The sequence below is a fragment of the Crinia signifera genome, chromosome 5 (assembly GCF_055691185.1).
Source record: "Crinia signifera chromosome 5, ASM5569118v1, whole genome shotgun sequence".
Classification (NCBI taxonomy): domain Eukaryota; kingdom Metazoa; phylum Chordata; class Amphibia; order Anura; family Myobatrachidae; genus Crinia; species Crinia signifera.
The window spans coordinates 215600718-215614460 of NC_139221.1; the positions used below are offsets into that span (position 1 = coordinate 215600718).

Here is a 13743-nt window from a genome sequence, read left to right on the forward strand (position 1 = left end):
ACACCTTCGCGGCCTCCTCTACTAGGTTTGGCCGCGCGGTGCTTCAGGATGCCCAGCGCCTTTCCGCCCGTGGGGATGGCTTTGGGACGTCCCCAGCGTAGTACTTCAGTGTCCCCATAGGATGAAGGAGAAAATAGGAATTTGGTACTCACCGATAATTCCCTTTCTCCGAATCCGTAGGGGACACTGAACGCCCTCCCGGCACTGGTCTTCTGGTAAGGGGGGGGGTTTTACAGGTTGCATGTGGCCAGGATGTGTTGCATGCGATGGTCTGTATGTGAGTTCTTTTGACTTATGTTTGGTTCGGTGTCTTGTTCTCTCTCTCTCTCTCTCTCTCTCTCTCTCTCTCTCTCTCTCTCTCTCTCTCTCTCTCTCTCTCTCTCTCTCTCTCTCTCTCTCTCTCTCTCTCTCTCTCTCTCTTTCTCTCTCTCTCTCTCTTTTCAGAGGTTTCCTGGTCTCTTTTCTCCTCTCGGGCACAGTAACTAAGACTAGAGTCTGAGGGGGGGATAGAGGGGGAGGAGCCACACCACACTTCAAGTTCTTAAAGTGCCAACTCCTCCATAACACCACACTATCCCCAGCGTAGTACTTCAGTGTCCCCTACGGATTTGGAGAAAGGGAATTATCGGTGAGTATTCCTATTTTAAGAGATCACAGGTTGAGCTAATTATTTCACTTGTGATTCTGTGTGGAGACCTGGAAAACGTGCAGTGTTGTGCACACCACGGGTGGTGGGGGGATGGGTTCTGAACACCCTGATGGACGGTAAACAGTCCACCTATCGTGCTTCAATAATTCATCCACTAGCTTCAGAGCTCGGTCTAGTGAGACGAGCAACGATCAAACAAATCCAGCGCTAATGGTTTAACCTGCAGTAATACTTTGTGCTGGACAAATGAATAATCAAGGGACATTAGTTCTGGGTAATCCAAACAAGTAAAGTCTTAATCTCTTACGCTCTTAAAACGAAGTGTGTGGTTGTGTCCATTTAAAAGGGACTGTGCTATTATCCCTTATGCACTTAACAAAGTACAGTTGGTAAAGTAAATATCTATTCAGTGCTTCTATCTCCAATAAACAGCTCTCGGGAAGCTGCTGTCCCTGTTAGCAGACTGCAGTTAGGTTGCTGAATCACTGGGCGTTGCAGGATTAGTAGTGGTAATATCAGGCGGGTTTAGATGGTGTTTTATAAAAAATTAAAATGTCAAAATCTGCACTCATGTTTGTAGAAATGCATTTAGTTTGCTGACCTTTTATACAAAGGTTCAATTTATTTGGCAATATTATTAAATGTCTTCAATCCTGATCTTGTCAGAAAGCTAGGTCTTGTATAAACACTTCACTAGTCTGGCTGCTCCTCATTGTGGCAGACACTTGAATAATGCTGTAATTGCTGGGTGCAGCCTTTAGTGATGAAGACAAGTGTGTAATGATGATTCATATGTGTTGGGTACAGGACATGCTGAAAATACATTGGCAGCAGTGGACAACAGTGTGCCATTTGTAAACATCCCATGCTTTAGATCAGGGCTCAACAAATCTTTTTTTAAAATCTAGGATGAAAGTGTAGGAGCCAGACAAACTTAAAACCGGTGCCGTTCACCTATTAAACATATCACGCACCAATTTCGTATTACACATGTGATACTGCCCATTACATGTTATACCACACGCCGTAATACGCATTACATGTTAAACCAAACACTGTAATGCCCATTACACATGCTCGTTGCCACTGGGGATTACCCCTCCTCTTACCTCCCACCAATACCATGCACGGGCAGAGCGGTGGACAATATAAAATGGATATGAGTGCTATGGTTTATGTGGTTTCTTCTTTATAAAAAAAAATAATAATAATAATAATAATGTAAAGGCAATAATAGGCAATATAAAAATTAAATAAGAAGGGTACTGGTGGGTAGAAAGAATAGTTACAAAAATGTATACAGCTCCCTTGAGATAGGGGGCGGTATGGTCTTGCATCCGCTGCCCTGTATCGCCGGGCATCGCATTATTAACCACATATGCGGTTATTAACGCAAGGGACAGCTCTTGCGATAAGAGCTGTCCCTTGCGATGCGGCACCGGTGCTGGAGTTACGGTTCTGTGACCCAGGAGTCCATCTGCACATGTGCAGAGCATGGTGCCGGCCGCAGGGCATGCTGGAAGGGATCCGTGACGGATCCCTCACACAGCACTGGGGTAAGAAGCCCATGGGCTTCTGCAGGGAATTGCCAGCTTTTCCTGGCGATTCTCTCTGCAGTGTGGCACTGCGGAGGGGGGACAGAACATACAGAAATGCGGTAAAAACCCAGATAACAGGGGTTTTACCGCACTTCTGTGTTAGAGAATTGCCCCCAGCATGAGAAGTCCTTGGCATCTGGAACAGTACTGCGCTTTCCCTACCAACTTGTCAGGTGCTGGAATGGCTCCTGCTGTTAGTGCCTCCACAGGATAAAAAGGACAGCCGTGCAGCTGAGTGGGAGGTCACAACGCCTGGGATCTGCTTGTTGTGCCTGGCGGGTAAGGTGCCAAATGCCGGAGCAGCTCCGCAAGATGACAACTCAGCCAGTGCCGCTGTATCAGATCAGGTAAACGGCGCTGCATTTCAAAACTCAAGGTTTCTCGAAAGTCAATCAGAGCCCACTGCCGCTCCTGATTGGATGCCGAACCGCAGGCTCTCCAATTGGATCACGATCAGCCTTGAGTTTTGAAATGGCCGTCCTGTGGTCTTGCTCTGATACAGTGGTGCCGGCTGCTGCCATTAACGCAAGCCACAACTCTGCTTCCTGGCAAATCTGGTCGCCAGGGTTCCCGGGATTTATCTAGCCTTGGTTTACAATTAAAAATATACACTAGACTATACATAGACTTTATTTTACACGCGCATACACACACAAAAAAAACATACTTGCCCTTATACAGGGGTCCAGCTGACACACATGGTCCTTTGTCACACTACTTTTAAGTTTGTTCTGTGTGAAACAGACTTTATTTTAACACACTATGGAGTCAATCCTTTTGCTTGCAACAGTCACCATGAGCAAGCGCATCTGTACTGCCTTACTTGAGGAGTTCTGTTCACGTGTGCCGGATGACCACCGGACAGTCTGTATTACAACAGTCGGTATACTGACATCTACTGACATCGGAATCCCGTCTTTTCAAATGCCTAAAGCTGTGTACACACGGTGCAATATCGCTGGCGATATGGTTGCTGAGCGACGAAATTGACAGCGGTTTGTTTGTGCTGCAGCGATAAATTGCAGTGTTCAGCCTCCTAATGGTCCTGCGATCAGCCGTTTCCCTCTTCAGCTCCCCCAGCAGAGTCTCCTGTTCATCAGCGACCATCTCTGGTCGCTGATGAAAAGGAGACACTGCTCAATATATTGCACTGTGTGTACATAGCTTTACGGTCAGGATCCCGACTGATGCGGACTATTTTCCCTCGTGGGGGTCCATGACTCCCATAAAGGGAGGATAGAACTGGGGTGAGCCCGCAAGGGGCTTCTTTACGCTCGCCCCCCTGTCAGAGTACCGACGGTTGGAATACCGACTGTGGTCACATCATACCACACCCCTGTTCGCAGCCTCGGAGAGCTGTGAACAAGAATCCATCAGAGCGGGCCATGAGGATGGCACATTGCAATGCCTTTTACTTCTGCAAAGGGAACTCTCCATTTTATGGCTAATAGGCTTGACCCCTTAATTGCCTCTTAAATAAAACGGAACTAAAAAGTAAAGCGTTTACTTCTAGTTACCTTTTAATAAGTTAATTCAGTTCATAGGAAGTAGTGGGCATGTAAAGTACAGTAGGGTTTCCCAACCATGGTCTTCAAGTCATACTTGAAGACCATGCACAGGTGATAGTAATTACTACATGTTATTTTGATGTAAACATCTGTGCAAATATACCTTAATCTTGAAAAGAATGGGCTGCAGGAGAATGTTCAGACGCATGTAATAAACACAAGTTATTTGTACTTCACAATTCTAAACCGAACTAAACATATGGCACATTCATTACAAGTGTGTTCCAATTAACCCCTTGCCTCTACCCCATACCTAAAATTTGGACTGATCGTGTGGCCTTTAGGACTGAGGTTGGGAAACGCTGATGTAAGGTATAAGGAAATAATTGCAGACCCCAGTTTGAGGTAACTGTTTCCAAGTTTAAGTATGTCTCCAAATTACATTATTCTGTAGCGTTGTGTACTTTGTTGGCTAGTGATTTGGACTTAAAATAAAATGGAAATTTGTTGAGACTGTTGGTACTTGACTTATCCTAATCATGAAGGGAAAATATTTACACACGCCACCAATGTAGCAAATCATATCAATCAATGCCTTCCAGTTGAGTGCTACCATTGTATGCATTGGCAGTCATTGTATAGTTTTAAGAATGCATTAGACAACCTTTTTCTCTGTTCTCTTCATTTGTAGCCACAGAACATTCTACTTACGAATGACCGTCCGTTAGGGGACATAAAGATAGTGGACTTCGGCCTTTCTAGAATAGTGAATAACAATGAAGAATTAAGAGAAATCATGGGGACACCAGAATATGTTGGTAAGTATCCTTACACAGTATATATGGGGAATGTTATAATGGTAGTTGCCGGAAATAGATAATTGCGTTAGGTATTTAATAGCCAACTAGAACTCGGAGTGCTGTAACTGTATACCTCCCTTTTCAGCACCTGAAATCCTGAGTTATGAGCCGATCAGCACGGCCACAGATATGTGGTAAGTACGATTACTGCATTTTCTCCTATGTACAGTATGTGGGCGTTGCGTGGCCAGAACTAACTTGCCGTGTGCGTTGTTCGTTACAACAAAGTGTAAAAACTACATGAAGGAGTGAGTGTAATAGAACAAGGTGTAACTGTGCTGTTTCTCTAACAGGAGTATTGGCGTATTGACATATGTCATGCTCACAGGAATCTCTCCATTCCTGGGAGATGACAAGCAGAACACTTTCCTCAACATTTCCCAGCTGAATGTCTGTTATACAGATGGTGACTTTGAAGGAATATCAGAATCTGCAGTTGATTTCATCAGCACACTCCTAGTCCTGGAGCCTGAGTGAGTAATTGTCAATTTAAGTAGGAGCTCTCTGTGCACTTCCATTTCCTCAATTTATGTACTGCATCCGGGCTCTCTGCTCTCACAGATCTCTTCCTCTTACAGGATCACTTGGTAACTGCTGAGTGTACACTTCTCATGCTTTGTATTACTGCTTGCAGTGCTCTTTTAATACAGGCTTCATGGGTGTTGGTTCCTGAAATACATGACGACATTTTATGTTTTGCTGGACCGGATTCCCTAGTTATTCAGGGCTTGGGAACTGGCTCTGTACCTGTTTTTTTAATTTTTAACAATGAGCTGCATTAGTAGAAAAAAAATCCTACAATTACGTTTTATCATTTTTATTACACAAACCGTGGGTCCTTTTTTTTTGTCCAATCACGTGCACACCTCCTACCTCACATATCCATTCTCTGTTTTACACTTATTGGACAAAAGTGATCGCTTTCTAAAGGTGCCCATACACTAGTAAGATTTATCTTCAGATCTGGCCGCTTGGCACAAAAACATGGTTATGGATGAGTGACAGTTTGTCAGTTTTCCAGCATTTCCAATCTAATGGTCAGATGTCATTTGCTCTCATCCATAACCATGTTTTTGTTCCAGACAGACAGATCTGAATATACATCTGCATGTGTATGGCCACCTTAGTCTTTTTGGGTTCTGTAACACACAAACTTGTCATCCTGTTGGCAGCAGGATGATATATAGTTACCTTTTCCATAGAATCCATACATGACTGTCTTTAGGTGTAGTGGTGTGCATTACTGCCTCAGTCTGGGGTATCCCTGTGTTTTCATGTTTCTTCCAGGGTACTTAGATTATCCTGCATAAACCGAACATTGTTTTTGGTTTCAAATACAGGAGACCAGATACTGATGTTTCAAGCAGTTGTCATTGCTTTATTTTGATATTATGCAACTGCTCTATTTTACTTCAGTTCCCACCACTCTTTAAAGGAAGTGTTGTCTTCCACAAAGGGTAAGGTTTTTAAAATTGAAGATATGCTGCTTTCCCACTGCCTACACGGGTAATGACCCATTTTTTTTAAACGGGTCTTTAAACGGGTAAGAGCCATAAAGACTCTTTCCCACTGCAGCATTTAAACGGTAAATTACCGTTTAAAAGCTGTTTTTGTCACATTCCCACTTACCCGTTTAAAAACCCGTTTAAGCAGTGTAAAGATAGGGGGGGGGGGGGATTTAAAAAAAAAAAAAACGGCGTGGGGTCCCCCCCACTGCCGTAACCAGCACCAGGCTGAAAGAGCCGGGGCTGGTAATAAAAAAAATCAGGAAACCCGACAAATAGGGGTTCCCTGATTTTTTACAACCAGCCCCAGGCTCCAGGTCCGGGGCTGGTTCCCAAAATACGGGGGACAAAATGACTAGGGGCCCCTCGTATTTTAAGAACCAGCCCCAGGCACAACCAGCCAGCAGGGTAATGCCACAGCCGGGGGACACTTATGATATAAGTTCCCGCGGCCAAAGCATTAACCCTACCGACCAGTCAGCCTGGCCAGGGGCCCTGGGGGAGTGGGGACCCCCCCAATAAAGGGGTCCCCCCCCTCCAGGACTTACCTGACCAGGCTGAAGCCTGGTGCTGTCCTCGATGCCCCTGGGCGGTGGGCATCGAGCTGATGGTATGGTGTAAAAAATAGAATAAAAACCATTGTCTTTTACTGGTGAACTATGAGTCCCAGCAAGCCTCCCCCGCAAGCTGGGACTTGGAGAACCACAAGTCCCAGCCTGCGGGGCATTAAAGGGCCCGCTGGGTCTTGTAGTTCCACAGTAAAAGAAAGAGTTAAACACACTGACACACGTGAAAAATAAAAGTTTAATACATACATAACACATACATACTGATACTTACCTATTTTGAGCCCGTAGGTAGCCCTGGTCCTGATGTCCTGGTCCGTGTCGGCGTCTGTATCCATGTCGGCATCCCTGTCGGCGACGGCGTCGGCGGTCCGGAGTCCGAAGAAATCCATTTGGGAAGCTGTGGAAGGAAACCATACTCACCTGTCCCAGCGCGACGTAGTCCAGGTAAGGTCTTTGCAAAAAAAACAAACCGACACCCGAACCAAGCGAACAGGCAGAGAGCCGCACGGTGTGTTTACATCGTGCGGCTCCGCCCCCGAATGCCGCTATTGGCCGCCTTGCGGCCTAGCGGCCAATCAGGAGCCGCTAGGCCGCAAGGCGGCCAATAGCGGCATTCGGGAGGCGGAGCCGCACGATGTAAACAAACACACGTGCGTCTCCGTCAGTCCGGTCTGGTTTCGGGGTGTCGGTTTGTTTTTTTGCAAAGACCTTACCTGGACTACGTCGCGCTGGGACAGGTGAGTATGGTTTCCTTCCACAGCTTCCCAAATGGATTTCTTCGGACTCCGGACCGCCGACGCCGTCGCCGACAGGGATGCCGACATGGATACAGACGCCGACACGGACCAGGACATCAGGACCAGGGCTACCTACGGGCTCAAAATAGGTAAGTATCAGTATGTATGTGTTATGTATGTATTAAACTTTTATTTTTCACGTGTGTCAGTGTGTTTATTTAACTCTTTCTTTTACTGTGGAACTACAAGACCCAGCGGGCCCTTTAATGCCCCGCAGGCTGGGACTTGTGGTTCTCCAAGTCCCAGCTTGCGGGGGAGGCTTGCTGGGACTCATAGTTCACCAGTAAAAGACAATGGTTTTTATTCTATTTTTTACACCATACCATCAGCTCGATGCCCAGGGGCATCGAGGACAGCACCAGGCTTCAGCCTGGTCAGGTAAGTCCTGGAGGGGGGGGACCCCTTTATTGGGGGGGTCCCCACTCCCCCAGGGCCCCTGGCCAGGCTGACTGGTCGGTAGGGTTAATGCTTTGGCCGCGGGAACTTATATCATAAGTGTCCCCCGGCTGTGGCATTACCCTGCTGGCTGGTTGTGCCTGGGGCTGGTTCTTAAAATACGGGGGACCCCTAGTCATTTTGTCCCCCGTATTTTGGGAACCAGCCCCGGACCTGGAGCCTGGGGCTGGTTGTAAAAAATCAGGGAACCCCTATTTGTCGGGTTTCCTGATTTTTTTTTTAATACCAGCCCCGGCTCCTTCAGCCTGGTGCTGGTTACGGCAGTGGGGGGGGACCCCATGCCGTTTTTTTTTTTTAACGTGTAAGGGCTACCCCTTTCCCACTGCCGAAAAAACGGCTCTTACACGTTAAAAACACTGCTTTTTACACGGGTAACAAAAACCGGTATTTGTTACCCGTGTAAAGCAACCTGGAGCTTTCCCACTGCAGCTCTAGCCGTTTAAAAAGGCTAAAAAAACGGCATTTACACGTGTAAAGCCTGCAGTGGGAAAGGGGCATTAGAAGTATTGCTTAATTGGGAAGATTAAACTGCTTCCCAGCCAATCAGATGTTGTCCTCTATGGCACTTGAGTTCCCTTATATTTTATGTTTATTTATTAGTCCTTTAAACATTCCTACAGACTTCTACCCTCCAAGTTAAAACCAGTATGGTCCATCTAAAGACTTTTTTTTTTGAGTTCTGGATTTATTGACCTGTTCTAAACCAGGTTAAAGTATTGCAAACTAACAAGTTTACCCATCTTCTACAACTATCTATAAGGACAAATTATTAAAACCATTTTTCTTTTTGACAGAGGTCGAGCAACAGCAGAGGACTGTCTCCATCACCCATGGATTGCCCAAGGTGATCTTCCAGATCCTTATTCTAGTGCCATGTACTCTGTACAAGACGACAACCATGTTGTAGAGGTGGAAGAGGAAGATGAGCACAAAGCAGACGATTCCCTGGAAGCCAGCCAAGCCCAACCAGACTCAGATGGACAGACTGTGACAGAGGAGTTGATATTAATGGCGTCTTATACTTTGGGACAGTGCAGACAGACCGAGATAGAAAAAAAAACTGAATCTAAAGCCATTACCAAGCGATTTAAGTTTGAGGAGCCGATGTTGCAAGATATACCAGGAGATTTTATCTATTAAGCTCTTACACTTGGAAATGTGTGACATTTAGAGCTTGGAGGTGTTTTTTTCTTTCTAGAGCCATTGAGCTTTGTGATGAATCAGACTTCTGTCAGCCTTCTGAGGAGAGCAGTTGGCTGTCATGGCAATCTGAATTAAATTCAATGTGCCATGTTAAATCTCGGAACGGACTAAGCTCTGTCTACATGTTGAGTATTTTTTTTTTTATTATTTATTTATTTTACTCTTTTTTGTGGCTTGTGCCTAAACATCATCATATTATCCTGTGCTGTTGAGGGTTTCTTAAAATGGCAGCAGGATGTATTGTCTCATAGGGTCTATATTGGAATACTTCACCAGAGTTAGCCCAAATCTGGTCAGTGTTGGAATTCTTTGAGTAGCCTTGTTAGAAATATGTAATTTTTAAGTCAATGAAAATTAATAAAGATGTATATTTTATAGTTCAAATTGTGATGTGAAGCTGCTAAAAGCTCTTATGATGTACTTGCCGCTTCCAGGAAGTGGAAGCAACCATCTTGTGTACCGAACTTATGATCATGAATATGCGGGCTGTCCATTTACTAGTCGTTACTTCACATTGGCTTGCCCCAGTGATGTCGCATGTTCCAAATGATCGAATAGACTGCAGTCTTATGACTGTTGGTACACCTTACTAAAAGGCTGCCCCCACTTCATTATAAGTCAAAAAGAACCTGGTACATCACAACAAAAATTCCATTTGCCAATTATTCTTTTTGATGAAAACAATCCAGGAGGTATAAACTTGTAAATAGTGTTTTGTTGCTCATTAGAAGTTGGTACATAAGATAAGGCAAAATGTGTGTGTGATCCAATCTAATTAAAATAACGCAAATAGCTATTCTTTCACAATGTTTATTACATAATTTTAGTAATTTATTGACCATGATAACATTTCAGTGTATCCTAGCACAGTCCATGTAAGCAGGTGCCAAGATGTGTTGTCATTGCTTAATCCCCTAGCAACAGCACTATAAATGCATCTGTTTCTAACAGCAGTGTGATACATTGGACTTTATAACTCTCCAAGTGTTATCAGGACACCAAGAAAGCACATGCCATACATGTCAGACCGCTTTCGTACCAGTAATGACATGGTTCCCATTTTCTAGTTTGTGGTGCAGTTGTTGTAATAGTATAACCTTGTTAGTGGTGGTTAGCGACACATGGGTATTGGATTAATACTTTCCCTTTTCTCCATTGTATATATTCCTTGTTATAAGCAGTTTGAGCTGCCTGGCGAATGAGGAACAGAGTGCACCCTATTTTGGCTTTGATGAACAAATGTGGTAGGGGTCTTTACAGTACAGATTTTGTGGCACTTTGGCAGTTGCTGGACTACAATTATCCAGATGTGTTGTATGATCCATATCTGGAAAAAGGAAGGAGTGGACCCGCTACAGCTGAAATTGGGGTGGTTTAATGTTATGAATGATCTATAACCAACATAAAAACTACTCAGGCTGATGCTGGTAGTTGTGGTGTTGGTGGTGCGCCCTGCGTTCAGTAGCTAGACTGAAAGTAGGATTGTTTTCTTGTGTTTGCTGGAGGAGCAAACCAAGGACAGTGAACGCTTTGTGGGTGCACTCTATACATTATCATGTATAAAGTGGAATTAATTTAAAATTTAACTTTTAATGAGAACTGCTTAAAAAAGTGGGGCGCAATAAAAATAAATTATATAATATAGGTGGTTTTGTTGTGTGGTTGTCTTTTTTGATATTAAATACTATCATCCAAATACATCATTTTGGACCACACTTTTTTGTATCATTTACTGCATGTGATCAACACAGGTATGTAGACCTGGGTGACAGTAGGCTGCAGAAATGAGTTGATCCCCCGGGATGAGGATTAATTTCTGGGGGGGATTTTGGGCTGCCCCACGTCACTATTTAAAGAAGTTTAATTACCAATTGTGAGGTACTGCCTAATGGCCGATTTTTGAACACTGATAGTAGGCGGCTCCAAAGCTGCTTATCTGGTGATCGTGCAACCCCAGATGGGTAATACCACACCTGGACTTCCCCAGGGGTCTCCCACCCGGATACTGCCCAGGCCCTTCACTGCTTGGCTTCCAAGTTCGGAAGGGTTTTGGGCAGACCAGTGAGGTATGGTGGTATAATGGGTAGGTGTGCAAATCAGACAGCTGCTCCAGTTAACTATCAGTATCATATATAATTGCACAGATGAGTGTTTTCTGAATACTCCTCGATACTTTAGTGACACATTGTAGTTAAATAGATGGTACGAGAGTGGATAATATATCACAGTGCAGACATATACATGGTACCTTGATGCTATCCAAAATATAAAATAACAATATTAGGCTGATATAGCACAGTGGATTTGATCAGGGTCAAATATGCACAGTTGCACTTATGAAAAACAGTTAATCTGAGTTATATTGCCCAAGTTGAATCACAAAATAAAACAAGACACAAAAGTTAGTCACAATGTATCAATGTGACAAAAAGAGTATTGGGGCTGAGAAGTGTCTGTAGCAATTGCTGATACCTGTGGCCTGACTACAATTGTTCCAGGTTCTGACACTGTAGTTAGCTGGATGGCATTAGTTTGAGTTACTCCATTTAATCTGATTCACCCAGCAGTTTTTGTGGCTAACACAGTTAGAAGTGGGTGCGCTGTAAAGTATGCAGTCAGAATATCTCTCGCATATCTGAGCCAATAGCATAATTTGTACAGTCAAGATAGAGTGGGTAAGGATATGGGGGAGCAGCGCTCAGAGGCAATGCCGTCCGAGATTGCCCCTGTACCTGAACCTGCTTTGATCCCGGCAGGTGATTAGAGTGTCCTGCGCAGAGCTGCGTTGTTGGAGGGGGCTGAGTGACGTCCATCTCAGCCAGCACCGAGCGCCGCTGGGAGTCCTGCGGGGAACTGGTCAGGGAGGCTTGCTTGGAGTCGTCCTACTGTGTGTTCAAAGTGGGTGACGTGGGGGGCCGCTGTGGACACGTGTTTCGCCTACGACAGGCTTCGTCATGCAGCGCCATTTTGGATGAGGGCGACTGCCCTTTATTCTATGTCCCGTCCAATGCTGTGCTCGAATTATTGGGTGACGTATCAAGTCACCATTGGTTGATATGTTCTGCTTATACTCCCTGGATTGTGTGACGGCTTCTTCCCTACTCACCATATTAGTAAAGGGAAGACTGCCCTATATGATAAACTTGCATCGTGTAGGTGACTTGAATATACTTTATATGATTATAATGCCTATCTGCAGTATATACAGTTAGTTACTGCAGTTATGAGGCCCTGTTGGTTCATGATGGAAATAGTTGGTTATGTGCACGATTGCACTTGATAATGAGAGGCCATTTTGATTGAGGGAAATTTGCCCATACTTGGATAAATTCTACTGCTAGCGATACTATATACATTATGGGATACTGGATGGGATACTGGATTGGTATAATAAATACATAAGGTGGTGATATGTGGGGGCATTACGTAGTGGTGGCTACAATGTTTACTAATATGGCGAGTAGGGAAGAAGCCGTCACACAATCCAGGGAGTATAAGCAGAACATATCAACCAATGGTGACTTGATACGTCACCCATTCGAGCACAGCATTGGACGGGACATAGAATAAAGGGCAGTCGCCCTCATCCAAAATGGCGCTGCATGACGAAGCCTGTCGTAGGCGAAACACGTGTCCACAGCGGCCCCCCACGTCACCAACTTTGAACACACAGTAGGACGACTCCAAGCAAGCCTCCCTGACCAGTTCCCCGCAGGACTCCCAGCGGCGCTCGGTGCTGGCTGAGACGGACGTCACTCAGCCCCCTCCAACAACGCAGCTCTGCGCAGGACACTCTAATCACCTGCCGGGATCAAAGCAGGTTCAGGTACAGGGGCAATCTCGGACGGCATTGCCTCTGAGCGCTGCTCCCCCATATCCTTACCCACTCTATCTTGACTGTACAAATTATGCTATTGGCTCAGATATGTGAGAGATATTCTGACTGCATACTTTACAGCGCACCCACTTCTAACTGTGTTAGCCACAAAAACTGCTGGGTGAATCAGATTAAATGGAGTAACTCAAACTAATGCCATCCAGCTAACTACAGTGTCAGAACCTGGAACAATTGTAGTCAGGCCACAGGTATCAGCAATTGCTACAGACACTTCTCAGCCCCAATACTCTTTTTGTCACATTGATACATTGTGACTAACTTTTGTGTCTTGTTTTATTTTGTGATTCAACTTGGGCAATATAACTCAGATTAACTGTTTTTCATAAGTGCAACTGTGCATATTTGACCCTGATCAAATCCACTGTGCTATATCAGCCTAATATTGTTATTTTATATTTTGGATAGCATCAAGGTACCATGTATATGTCTGCACTGTGAAATATTATCCACTCTCGTACCATCTATTTAACTACAATGTGTCACTAAAGTATCGAGGAGAATCAGAAAACACTCATCTGTGCAATTATATATGATACTGATAGTTAACTGGAGCAGCTGTCTGTGATTTGCACCCCTACCCATTATACCACCATACCTCACTGGTCTGCCCAAAACCCTTCCGAACTTGGAAGCCAAGCAGTGAAGGGCCTGGGCAGTATCCGGGTGGGAGACCCCTGGGGAAGTCCAGGTGTGGTATTAC

At 44.8% G+C, this 13743-nt stretch overlaps 1 protein-coding gene and 2 pseudogenes across 1 annotated transcript in view; 2 read left to right on the forward strand and 1 right to left on the reverse strand.

The window, feature by feature from the left end:
* STK17A (serine/threonine kinase 17a) overlaps nucleotides 1-9939 on the forward strand; it is a 48890-nt gene extending 38951 nt beyond the window's left edge. Inside the window, exons 5-8 of the mRNA XM_083188527.1 lie at nucleotides 4447-4573; nucleotides 4701-4749; nucleotides 4909-5088; nucleotides 8737-9939. Coding sequence (XP_083044653.1) covers nucleotides 4447-4573; nucleotides 4701-4749; nucleotides 4909-5088; nucleotides 8737-9082 — 702 coding nt within the window. The 3' untranslated portion in view covers nucleotides 9083-9939. The remainder of the gene's footprint in view (nucleotides 1-4446; nucleotides 4574-4700; nucleotides 4750-4908; nucleotides 5089-8736) is intronic.
* A 1167-nt stretch (nucleotides 9940-11106) lies between these two features.
* LOC146005940 (5S ribosomal RNA) lies at nucleotides 11107-11225 on the reverse strand (annotated as a pseudogene).
* A 2399-nt stretch (nucleotides 11226-13624) lies between these two features.
* LOC146005941 (5S ribosomal RNA) lies at nucleotides 13625-13743 on the forward strand (annotated as a pseudogene).